General features: G+C 41.9%; 1 protein-coding gene across 6 annotated transcripts in view; it reads left to right on the top strand.

The window, feature by feature from the left end:
- The window catches only part of LOC115178712 (uncharacterized), a 361,651-nt gene that overhangs the window by 143,503 nt on the left and 205,501 nt on the right, over window positions 1-12,647 (top strand). For 4 of the 6 annotated variants that reach the window (XM_029739985.1, XM_029739989.1, XM_029739991.1 and 1 more), the window contains exons 4-6: window positions 11,589-11,807; window positions 11,934-12,266; window positions 12,378-12,593. The exons of the other annotated variants lie outside the window; for them this stretch is intronic. In XM_029739985.1, the coding sequence (XP_029595845.1) occupies window positions 11,589-11,807; window positions 11,934-12,266; window positions 12,378-12,593 (768 nt within the window). The remainder of the gene's footprint in view (window positions 1-11,588; window positions 11,808-11,933; window positions 12,267-12,377; window positions 12,594-12,647) is intronic. 6 annotated transcript variants of the gene reach the window in all.

Here is a 12,647-nt window from a genome sequence, read left to right as displayed (position 1 = left end):
ATGACCAAAAGTATGTGGACACCTGCTCACAGAACATTTCATTCCAAAATCATGGGCATTAACATGGAGTTGGTCACCACTTTGCTGCTATAACCACCTCCAATCTTCTGGGAAGGATTTCCACTAGATGCTGGAACATTTCTGCATGGACTTGCTTTCATTCAGCCACAACAGCATTAGTGAGGTTGGTGACTGATGTTGAGCGATAAGGCCTGGTGAAGCGTGATTCACCCCTCCAGAGAACGTGATTCCACCACTCCAGCTGACGCTTAATTTGTGTGTTTGTATTTTACATGGTATTGAGAGTTTTTCTGTCTTTCTCTCTCTCTCTCTCTCTCTCTCTCTCTCTCAATCTCTCTCTCCCTCACTCTCTCTCTCTCTCTCTCAATCTCTCTCTCTCCCTCACTCTCTCTCTCTCGCTCTCTCTCTCTCTCTCTCTCAATCTCTCTCTCTCCCTCACTCTCAATCTCTCTCCACAGAGTGTCCACACTGACCCTAACAGTGACAAGTGCACAGCTCTGAACATGAGGACCAGGTCAACAGAGTACGACATTTTACAACAGAGTACAATATTTTTGTTTGTGAGTGTGTTTGTGTTTTATATAGTATTTAACTGTGTTTTGAGAAACTGTGTCTCATTGTGTCTCAATGTGCTAATATGTTTCCTTTTATTTCAGAGTGGGAGGGACTCCCCCAGTGATACAGACCCTCAGGGAGACGCTCAACCCTCCAATTATGAGAACTGAAGAGAACCTGGAATGAACAAAACCACCACAGAGCCTGGACTGAAGATAACCAAAACAGAACCTGGACTGAAGATAACCACCACAGAACCTGGACTGAAGAGAACCAAAACAGAACCTGGACTGAAGAGAACCACCACAGAACCTGGACTGAAGAGAACCAAAACAGAACCTGGACTGAAGAGAACCAAAACAGAACCTGGACTGAAGAGAACCACCACAGAACCTGGACTGAAGAAAACCAAAACAGAACCTGGACTGAAGAAAACCACCACAGAACCTGGACTGAAGAGAACCAAAACAGAACCTGGACTGAAGAAAACCACCACAGAACCTGGACTGAAGAGAACCAGAATAGAACTTGGACTGAAGAGCTACAGCATCAAACCAAAGCTAGGCCTCACACCTCTATTCTCATATTATATTGCTATCATATTGTTATCATATCCAGAATGTTTTCCATAGCTTTAACTTTTGAGTAAATTTGGAGTTGAATTCTCTTTCCTTGTAATGATAATTATGTATATTGATGATAAATAGGATAGTTTATGCTTCTGCTCTTTTTCTGTGGGGTTTTGCCATTTAGAGATTTTTTTATTACTTAATGCACTTTTCTCAGTGACTAATATTGATAACATTGATAACAGCTTTTTAATGTGTAAAGTCTCAGACCAAGTTTATCTTGATGTGTTGAAATTATGTACTTTGTATTGCTGTCAGACATTATTGAGCAATGGCATTAATGAGAAGGAATATTAATACCATAATCACACTTCTTTTACATAAAATGATGAATTTCTACCTACTTTAGATAAAGTATGATTCAGTGTAATTTATGCATCATGTTGTTAATAAGCTCAAAGTTTTAGACAATTCATACGAAACGTTTTACTTTTAAAAACTGTTATGGCTTGATCCCGTTAGCGGGATCGATATGACGACAGCCAGTGAAAGTGCAGGGCGGTAAATTCAAAACCAAAAAAATCACATAATTAAAATTCCTCAAACATACAGGTATTACACACCATTTTAAAGCTTTACTTCTTGTTTATCCAGCCACAGTGTCTGATTTCAAAAAGGCTTTACGGCGAAAGCAAAACATATGATTATGTTAGGTCAGCGCCAACACACACAAAAACACAGCCATTTTCCAGCCAAAGAGAGGAGTCACAAAAAGTAGAAATAGAGGGAAAATGAATCACTAACCTTCGATGATCTTCATCAGATGACACTCATAGGACTTCATGTTACACAATACATGTATGTTTTGTTTGATAAAGTTCATATTTATATCCAAAAATCTCAGTTTACATTGCCGCGTTATGTTCAGTAATCTTTTGCCTCCAAAAACATCCGGTGATTTTGCAGAGAGCCACATCAATTTACAGAAATACTCATCATAAATGTTCATGAAAATACAAGTGTTATACATGGAACTTTAGATAAACTTCTCCTTAATGCAACCGCTGTGACAGATTTCAAAAAAGCTTCACCGAAAAAGCAATAATCTGATTACGGTGCTCAGACACAAAAACATGCCATACAATATATCCACCATGTTGGAGTCACTCAATAGTCAGAAATAGCATTATAAAGATTCACTTACCTTTGATGATCTTCATCAGAATGCACTCCCAAGAATCCCAGGTCCACAAAAAAATGTTTGTTTTGTTCGATAAAGTCCATCCTTTATGTCCAAATACCTTCTTTTTGTTCGCGCCTTCAGTTCACAAATCCAAATTCAGGACGCGCATGTCAGACGAAAACAAAAAAATTTCCATTACAGTTCGTAGAAACATGTCAAACGATGTATAGAATCAATCTTTAGGATGTTTTTATCGCAAATCCGCAACAAAGTTTCAACCGGAGAAATCCTTTGTCTTCAGAAATGCAATGGAACTGAGGTACCTCTCCTGTGAAAGTGCATGCCTCAGGCTCATGCCCTGCTAGCAGTGTTCTGACTCCAGTAGCTCTTATTTATCATCACTTTACAGTAGAAGCCTCAAACAAGGTTCTAAAGACTGTTGACATCTAGTGGAAGCCTTAGGAAGTGCACAATGACCCCACAGACACTGTAGTTTGAATAGGGAATTAATTGAAGTCCTACAGACCACTTCCTGTTTGGATTTTTTCTCAGGTTTTTGCCTGCCGTATGAGTTCTGTTATACTCACAGACATCATTCAAACAGTTTTAGAAACTTCAGAGTGTTTTCTATCCAAATCTACTAATAATATGCATATCAAATCAAATCAAATCAAATGTATTTATATAGCCCTTCTTACATCACATCAGCTGATATCACAAAGTGCTGTACAGAAACCCAGCCTAAAACCCCCAAAAGCAAGCAATGCAGGTGTAGAAGCACGGTGGCTAGGAAAAACTCCCTAGAAAGGCCAAAACCTAGGAAGAAACCAAGAGAGGAACCAGGCTATGAGGGGTGGCCAGTCCTCTTCTAGCTGTGCCGGGTGGAGATTATAACAGTACATGGCCTAGATGTTCAAATGTTCATAAATGACCAGCATTGTCAAATAATAATAATCATAGTAGTTGTCGAGGGTGCAACAAGTCAGTAACACAAGAGTAAGTGTCAGTTGGCTTTTTCATAGTCGATCTTTGAGAGTATCTCTACCGCTCCTGCTGTCTCTAGAGAGTTGAAAACAGCAGGTCTGGGACAGGAGCATGTCCGGTGAACAGGTCAGGGTTCTATAGCTGCAGGCAGAACAGTTGTAACTGGAGCAGCAGCACGGCCAGGTGAACTGGGGACAGCAAGGAGTCATCAAGCCAGGTAGTCCTGAGGCATGGTCCTAGGGCTCAGGTCCTCCGAGAGAGAGAAAGAAAGAAAGAGAAAGATAGAATTAGAGAGAGCATATTTAAATTCACACAGGACACCGGAAAAGACAAGAGAAATACTCCAGATGTGACAGACTGACCCTAGCCCCCCGACACATAAACTACTGCAGCATAAATACTGGAAGCTGAGACAGGAGGGGTCAGGAGACACTGTGGCCCCATCCGATGAAACCCCCGGACAGGGCCAAACAGGTAGGATATAACCCCACCCACTTTGCCAAAGCACAGCCTCCACACCACTGGAGGGATATCTCCAACCACCAACATACCATCCCGGGACAAGGCCGAGTATAGCCCACAAAGATCTCCGCCATGGCACAGCCCAAGGGGGGGCGCTAACCCAGACAGGAAGACCACGTCAGTGACTCAACCTACTCAAGTGAAGCACCCCTCCCAGGGACGGCATGGAAGAACACCAGTAAGCCAGTGACTCAGCCCCCGTAATAGGGGTAGAGGCAGAGAATCCCAGTGGAAAGAGGGGAAACCGGCCAGGCAGAGACAGCAAGGGCGGTTCGTTGCTCCAGCCTTTCCGTTCACCTTCACACCCCTGGGCCAGACTACACTTAATCATAGGACCTACTGAAGAGATATGTCTTCAGTAAAGACTTAAAGGTTGAGACTGAGTCTGCGTCTCTCACATGAGTAGGCAGACTATTCCATAAAAATGGAGCTCTATAGGAGAAAGCCCTGCCTCCAGCTGTTTGCTTAGATATTCTAGGAACAATTAGGAGGCCCGCGTCTTGTGACCGTAGCGTATGTGTAGGTATGTACGGCAGGACCAAATCGGAAAGATAGGTAGGAGCAAGCCCATGTAATGCTTTGTAGGTTAGCAGTAAAACCTTGAAATCAGCCCTTGCCTTAACAGGAAGCCAGTGTAGGGAGGCTAGCACTGGAGTAATATGATCACATTTTTTGGTTCTAGTCAGGATTCTAGCAGCCGTATTTAGCACTAACTGAAGTTTATTTAGTGCTTTATCCGGGTAGCCGGAAAGTAGAGCATTGCAGTAGTCCAACCTAGAAGTAACAAAGGCATGGATTCGTTTTTCTGCATCATTTTTGGACAGAAAGTTTCTGATTTTTGCAATGTTACGTAGATGGAAAAAAGCTGTCCTTGAAACAGTCTTGATATGTTCTTCAAAAGAGAGATCAGGGTCCAGAGAAACGCCGAGGTCCTTCACAGTTTTATTTGAGATGACTGTACAACCATCCAGATTAATTGTCAGATTCAACAGAAGATCTCTTTGTTTCTTGGGACCTAGAACAAGCATCTCTGTTTTGTCCGAGTTTAAGAGTAGAAAGTTTGCAGCCATCCACTTCCTTATGTCTGAGACACAGGCTTCTAGCGAGGGCAATTTTGGGGCTTCAACATGTTTCATTGAAATGTACAGCTGTGTGTCATCCGCATAGCAGTGAAATTTAACATTGTGTTTTCGAATGACATCCCCAAGAGGTAAAATATATAGTGAAAACAATAGTGGTCCTAAAACGGAACCTTGAGGAACACCGAAATTTACAGTTGATTTGTCAGAGGACAAACCATTCACAGATCCTAGTTTCTGGGAGTGAGTAGCAGGCAGTTTACTCTCGGCACGTCAGTCATCCAAGCTACTCAATACTGCCAATATCCATAATAAGTTAAATATTGCAGGTTAGCCTGTCATAAAAAAAGAAAGATTTTAAACGTATTCCACAGTTATTATCATATTGTATGACACCATTGGCTGTCAAGCATGTAAATGTGGCCGCGTTTGACATTGCAGCCGACTTTGAAAGCGAGTCAAGACTGACTGATCTACAAATAATCTGAAGTAGTTATTTATCATGCAAGGTGATTTGTAGATCAGTCAGTCAGTCAGAATTTACCCGTCACACGTCACAGTTTTGATGCTCTTGAACACAGCCTGTTTGAATGAGGAAGGAAGCCATCTCTGAATCAGCATCTTGGTCACAGACATAGAGTTGGATAGAGGGCACAGATTTGCTTCTTTTCATGATGGCTTCTGTTACAATATCGGCAGCGCAACTGAGGGCTCTCTCTATTTTAAAGTAGTACATTTCTTCTTCTTCAACCTCCATGATTTTAATGACAGTCGATAAACAAACTGGAAGGATGCATACAACGTTATGCCCATGCTTAAACAGCCTTTGTAGCTAGTGTGCCTTTTATCCAACTCTATGGTCTTTCACGACTTCAAAGTTATGTCAACCACAGACCTCATACCTCACAGTCAGTGTCTGTTTCCTCAGACTGACAGATAGTTCATTACAAGACCTCTCTCCCCTTCACTCTGTAAGTAAGCTTGACAATATCTTAAAAAGCTCAGACAGTGGTAGATTATAGTAGATTGTTGTGTTTAGGAGTAGTATTAACATGAGACACAGTGACGGTGGGTTGTGTTTAGGAGTAGTATTAACATGAGACACAGTGATGGTGGGTTGTGTTTAGGAATAGTATTAACATGAGACACAGTGATGGTGGGTTGTGTTTAGGAGTAGTATTAACATGAGACACAGTGATGGTGGGTTGTGTTTAGGAGTAGTATTAACATGAGACACAGTGATAGCGGGTTGTGTTTAGGATTTGTATTAACATGAGACACAGTGATGGTGGGTTGTGTTAAGGAGTAGTATTAACATGAGACACAGTGATGGTGGGTTGTGTTTAGGAGTAGTATTAACATGAGACACAGTGATGGTGGGTTGGGTTAGGAGTAGTATTAACATGAGACACAGTGACGGTGGGTTGTGTTTAGGAGTAGTATTAACATGAGACACAGTGATGGCAGGTTGTGTTTAGGAGTTGTATTAACATGAGACACAGTGACGATGGGTTGTGTTTAGGAGTAGTATTAACATGAGACACAGTTGTCGTGACGTTGTATTAGTTAATGTGACGACTGTTGCTCATCGAATGATTAACGGTTTATAATTGCGTGATTAAATGAATTAAGCAATGAATCAAGCAATTATTAACTCATTAACCTGGGGCACCATGGGAACATTGTTTTGACTGAGTTTCTATTTCCCAAATTAACTCAAAGGATATCAGAATATCGATTTTACAACAGTCGCTAAATTAATCAATTTCCTCTACAGTCTCATAATCTGAACGTCGCATAATCCGGGAATCTGCACGGACCCGGGCTTTACTAATGAATTTACCACACCAATCTTAGTTGATTATTTATTTACTAGCAAGCTAAAATGATGATAAAAATACACATACACAAAACACAGTCTAGCTATTGATTAGGACTTAGTATAACGGGCTAACACACTATGGCGCGTGTTACCCAAAATGGGGATTTAAAAGAGAGAGAAACAAAGGAAGTACACGAGAGAAATATACATTTGGGTTCATTTGTCAGTTATGCTTATTTAAAACTTAGCCTTGCCCCGAACTGCCGCTCTTATGGGTCAGAATATAATGATGTAATTACGTGTTGGAGGTCTCAGGTGGGAAGCTCCGCGTGGGTCGCTTAGGCTTCTCAATGACGCACTTCTCCGGCGCAACTCTCTGGTTGTCCTCACGATGTCCGTGTCCTTCTTGGCTTAGTGGTCTGATCCCTCGCCCTTGATCTGAAAGGGGTCTTCTGAGGATAGACAGCTCTGTAGCTCAGAGCTCACAGCGTCGGACTCGAACGGTGATGATACCACGATTTGATGGAGAGTGGAGACTGGGTGGTTCGGCTTGAATTCACCCGCTTAGACACAGCTACTTGTCCGTAGCTCGTGTAGAAAAAGATTTCTTTGTCTTCAACCTTGTGTTTCGTTTTGGGGTTCGTCGACTTTGTTAGACCTTCGCTGCAGCTTGGGGTCAATTAGTCTCCTATGTTAATTCTTCACTCTCCTGTCTTATACCCTCGGGTCAGAAGTGGGTGTAACCGCCTTTAGGGCAATTCTCTGGCGGACCAAGTAAAGGGGCAAGGCCTAGATTTTGACTAAAATCCATTTTTAGACACTAACTTCACATTTCATCTTTACCAAAACATTCTGTTTGATTTGGATATTTTCCCCACAATGTACAATGTATAAACATCAGGCATATACTGGGAAAACTCTTAAAGGTACAATGTTTTCATAATAACGTCATCTCTTCACCTTTAAAAACAATACAAAAGTTACATACATTTTAATATTCCACCTCTCGTCATGACCACCATTGTGGCTGACGGAAACCATTGTTCCAAAGTCCCTTTATTGCATGTTTAATGTTCTGAGGCCAGTTCTCCATTGTTAGGACAAACAAATTTCTCTGTGGCCTAAGGTTTATTATGGGCGTGAGGTGTCATAAAACCCCCACATCTTCAGACCCCTAGATCTCTCCTCCTCTGTTGTGGGTTTGGGAGATAATCTGTAGGGTGGTGGTCTCCTGTACCCTGACCTGATCAGGACAGTCATGACACAGTGATGGTGGGTTGTGTTTAGGAGTAGTATTAACATGAGACACAGTGATGGTGGGTTGGGTTAGGAGTAGTATTAACATGAGACACAGTGACGGTGGGTTGTGTTTAGGAGTAGTATTAACATGAGACACAGTGATGGCAGGTTGTGTTTAGGAGTTGTATTAACATGAGACACAGTGACGATGGGTTGTGTTTAGGAGTAGTATTAACATGAGACACAGTGATGGTGGGTTGTGTTTAGGAGTAGTATTAACATGAGACACAGTGATGGTGGGTTGTGTTTAGGAGTAGTATAAACATGAGACACAGTGATGGTGGGTTGTGTTTAGGAGTAGTATTAACATGAGACACAGTGATGGTGGGTTGTGTTTAGGAGTAGTATTAACATGAGACACAGTGATGGTGGGTTGTGTTTAGGAGTAGTATAAACATGAGACACAGTGATGGTAGGTTGTGTTTAGGAGTAGTATTAACATGAGACACAGTGATGGTGGGTTGTGATTTTGTTGGTTTAGATGCACACACTCAGTTTCACTTCCCTGTTCCACTTTCCTGTCTGTCCTCTCACAGGCCTCCTGAATCATATTAGAAATCTATAGATGCACATTAGACTATACAGAATATGGTCCTCTGTAACTCAGATGGTAGATCATGACACCTACATCATAATGGGTTTGATTCCCAGGACCACCCATATGTAAAATATATGCACACGACTATAAATTGCTTTGGGTAGTTGAGTCTTTTAAGTGGTATTATTTATGTACAGCAGACTACAATAGACGACACAGTCTATACAGCAGGCTGTGGTGATGTTCATTGATGTCTCTGCTAGATAAAACTACTAGCAGTACTGTACACCAGAGGAGACTGGTGAGTGGATATATAGGAGGATGGACTCATTATAATGGCTGGAATGACAGGAACAACATTCATTTTATTCCCATTAATTCCCAAATGAATGAGGACATCATGAGGACTGGAGGCTGCAGTAATGTTGAGATGCCAGTAGGGAGAACTCTAGTCTAGAACACTGGAACCTTCAGTACCACTGATGCTGCTGATGAGGAGTGACGGTCATGGGTGTATAAATTAAATGGGTTCTAATTGGATGACATCATGGAACTTTGACCTGTATATACAGAACTCAGAATGGCAAGGCAACACATTAAATTGTTAACGTTATAAATAGTTGTCACAGCGTCCACAGAAGGTGGCGCCCCTCCCCGGTCGGGCAGTGCTCGGCGGTCGTCGTCGCCGTCCTACTAGCTGCCACCGATCTACGTTTCTGTGTCTTTTGGTTTTGTCTGTCTAGGTCCGCACCTGTTTGTCTTTTTTGTTTGGGAATTCGTGCGGGATTATTACATGTCATGTTCTGTGTGATAGTCGGCATTTTGCGCTGCTTCAGCTACGCCGCATAATTTTTGGATTAGGCATTAGGGTTGCCGGGCTGTGCCCCGTGTGTTTTTATTTTGGAGCTGTCCTCCTGTCTTGTGTTCTGCGCACCCTGCCTTGTGGCGACTTTATTTATCGGTGATTATTAAACATCTGTTCAAACGGACCTCAGTCTTCTGCACTTGACTCTACCCCTTTCCTGCTATCAAGGATAGCTCTGACAATAGTACAGTCAACACATTGTTTACATGGTTCTGTATGTTGTATAAAGATCACATTGGAAATGAACACAATTTAAATAAAATAATTGTAGGGCCAGACTCGTCTTTTTCACAATTTCTGTTAAAATACAGTAACAGCGCTTTTCTGACGTGCTGGTCTGGTCGTCGTGCATGTTAATGTCTTAATTAAACATGAAGGACAGTTCTGCATTAGCTACTTGCGTTCTGACTGCTTTTATAATGTTTCAACACTTACTTCTTGTTTTCACTCACTACCAGTCAGTTGTCTCACTGTACAAGACCTCTCCCCTTCACTTCACTCTGTAAGTACTCTTGACAATATCTAGAAGTATAGTTTTGGGTTATTTGTTTTTAGTCATAAGTCATATACTTGAGGGTAATGTATCATTTACTTCTTGTTATCTTTTGAGCTGTGTTTTGGTTGTTACATCAGGCCCAGTATTCATAAAGTGTCTCCCCCGGTGTGGGTGTGTGTGAATGACACAGTGGATTTATCTGAGGGCCCTTCAGGACCAGACTGATAGGGAGTAGTGTTGACATCTATACTGTGTAGGATGTGTGTTTTAACTTTTCTACATCCATAACAACCAGCTCTCTAGAATTTTATACAGACTCCATGGGCCTTATGGTTCTTCACCTCAGATGCACTCTGTGTGTGTGTGTCTGTGTCTGTGTGTGTGTGTGTGTGTGTGTGTGTGTGTGTGTGTGTGTGTGTGTGTGTGTGTGTGTGTGTGTGTGTGTGTGTGTGTGTGTGTGTGTGTGTGTGTGTGTGTGTGTGTGTGTGTGTGTGTGTGTGTGTGTGTGTGTGCGCGTGTGTGTGTGATTGAGCCACTTGCTGTTTCGACTCACAGCTTGGGGATAGGAGATATCATTGAACCTGGTGGTCAGTCTTTAGGCTGCTGTACAGCTTGACTGACCGTAGAGGATTGAACATTTATCTTCCTATATTTGGGGTTATGAGAATAAAACAGCTTCAGAACAATCAATGTAGAAATATGTGTTTACAGTACTACACATCTGTTCAATAAGTGATTGTTGTTGTTGATAATGATGATGATGAGTATGTAGTTATTCACCTGCTATAGAGTGAGTTGTTGTTTATGTTTCTAAGACTGCAGGGTGGGAGATGCAACAATGACCTTGAGAACAGCAGGAAGTGTGTTGGTGGTCTTTCTCTGGTCTGTGGCAGGTATGGTCTCATAACTGTTTTCAATTTACAAACATGTCTAAAAGGTTAAGAGCCATTATGTTATTCTGCTGTTCTGTTTGGCGTATCTACTTCACTTTATATAGTTGTCTTTCACTCCTCATTGAGAGATGCTTATCTGTGGTTTCTATTCACACTCAACTCAGCAACTATGGCAACAAAGTGTGGACCAACATTACTGTTAGTGAGAGCCATTTTTGCTAAATTTCCATTTAATAAATGTTGTGTTGTGTGACTGTGTTTCAGTTGTACTGGGGCAGAATGGCTGGAGTGTGACTTACACCACTCAGAGTATCTGTGCCTTGAAGGGGTCAACAGTGGATCTGTCCTGCTCTTTCAGATATCCCAGAGGTCATAAAGTCACATCAACCTTCTGGTTCACTGAATGGGGGACTGAAGATATAGGTCTGGACCCAGAATATGCAGGTCATGTGGAGTATCATGGGGATAAGGAGAAAGACTGTACCCTGAGAATCACAGACCTGAGAGAGAGAGACTCATCTACGTACTGGTTCAGATTATTAACAGATCAGGAAGGAGGGACATATACTGGAAGTCCTGGAGTCACTCTGTCTGTCACAGGTACAGTAAAAACCTGCTATTATGTTCAGTTACAATTAGTTCTGGACAATTGTTGTGGTGTGTATGTAAGATAGTCTGTTTAACATAGGATTTCTTCCATCATTGTATTAGAGTGATAAGTCAGTGATAAAGGGATTTACAGTGATATTGTTTTTTCTCCAGGTCTTCAGGTGAAGGTGACTGGTGGACATCAGGATAAGACACTGACCTGTATCACCACCTGTACTCTGACTGACAACCCCACCTACATCTGGTACAAAAACGGACAACATCTAGATGAGAGCACCTCCCCCCAGTACAAAGACCCAGTCTCCAGTATCTACATTGATGGTTATTCCTGTGCTGTAAAAGGCCATGAGGAGCTCCACTCTCCTGCAGTGTGTGAGTGTAAATTTAATACATTATACTGTGTGTTGGTTTCACTTTGTCATTTGGGAACTTTTAGCATTTCTAGGAAGAACTGAGAATATAATCTAGTTGATCTCTTGTTATGTCACTGTGTTTCAGGTGTTCAGGGTCAGAGCTGCTACAGAGTAACTTACACCAAGAGGAGAATCTGTGTCTTGAAGGGGTCAACAGTGGACATATCCTGTACTTATGTTGGTTATTATTCCACCATATCAACATTCTGGTTTAGAAGTGGTAAGTCGACCCCTGAAGACCTAACCAGAGACCCAGGGTATACAGGTCGTGTGAAGTACACTGGAACATACAGAGGTCCCTTCACCCTGAGAATCACAGATCTGAGAGAGGAGGACTCAGCTGAGTATCGCTTCACTTTTAAAACATACAACTTTGAATGGGGTCATAGTTTCCCAGGAACAACTATGTCTGTCACAGGTAATACTACACTGTATGATACAACTGTATATCATATTGAATTACAGGAGAAAATACATGAACCATCCTGTTAACACAGAGGTGTATGTGGTTTTATACATATTGTTTCAGGTCTGCAGGTGAAGGTGACTCCTGCTGCAGAGGGACAGAAGACACTGACCTGTAGCACCACCTGTACTCTGACTGACAACCCCACCTACATCTGGTATAAGAACGGAAAACGTCTAGATGAGCCCACTTCCCAGCAGTACTCTGTCAATAGTTATTATTCAGACAGTTACTCCTGTGCTGTAAAAGGCCATGCGGATCACCACTCTCCTGCAGTGTGTGAGTATGAATGAAACTAGTATTTTATGTAGTATCATTTAGAACCAATAAGAA

Source organism: Salmo trutta, chromosome 38 (assembly GCF_901001165.1).
Source record: "Salmo trutta chromosome 38, fSalTru1.1, whole genome shotgun sequence".
In the NCBI taxonomy this organism is placed as follows: Eukaryota; Metazoa; Chordata; class Actinopteri; order Salmoniformes; family Salmonidae; genus Salmo; species Salmo trutta.
The sequence above is the reverse complement of the archived record's forward strand: the minus strand, read 5'-3'. Positions and strand labels throughout refer to the sequence as shown.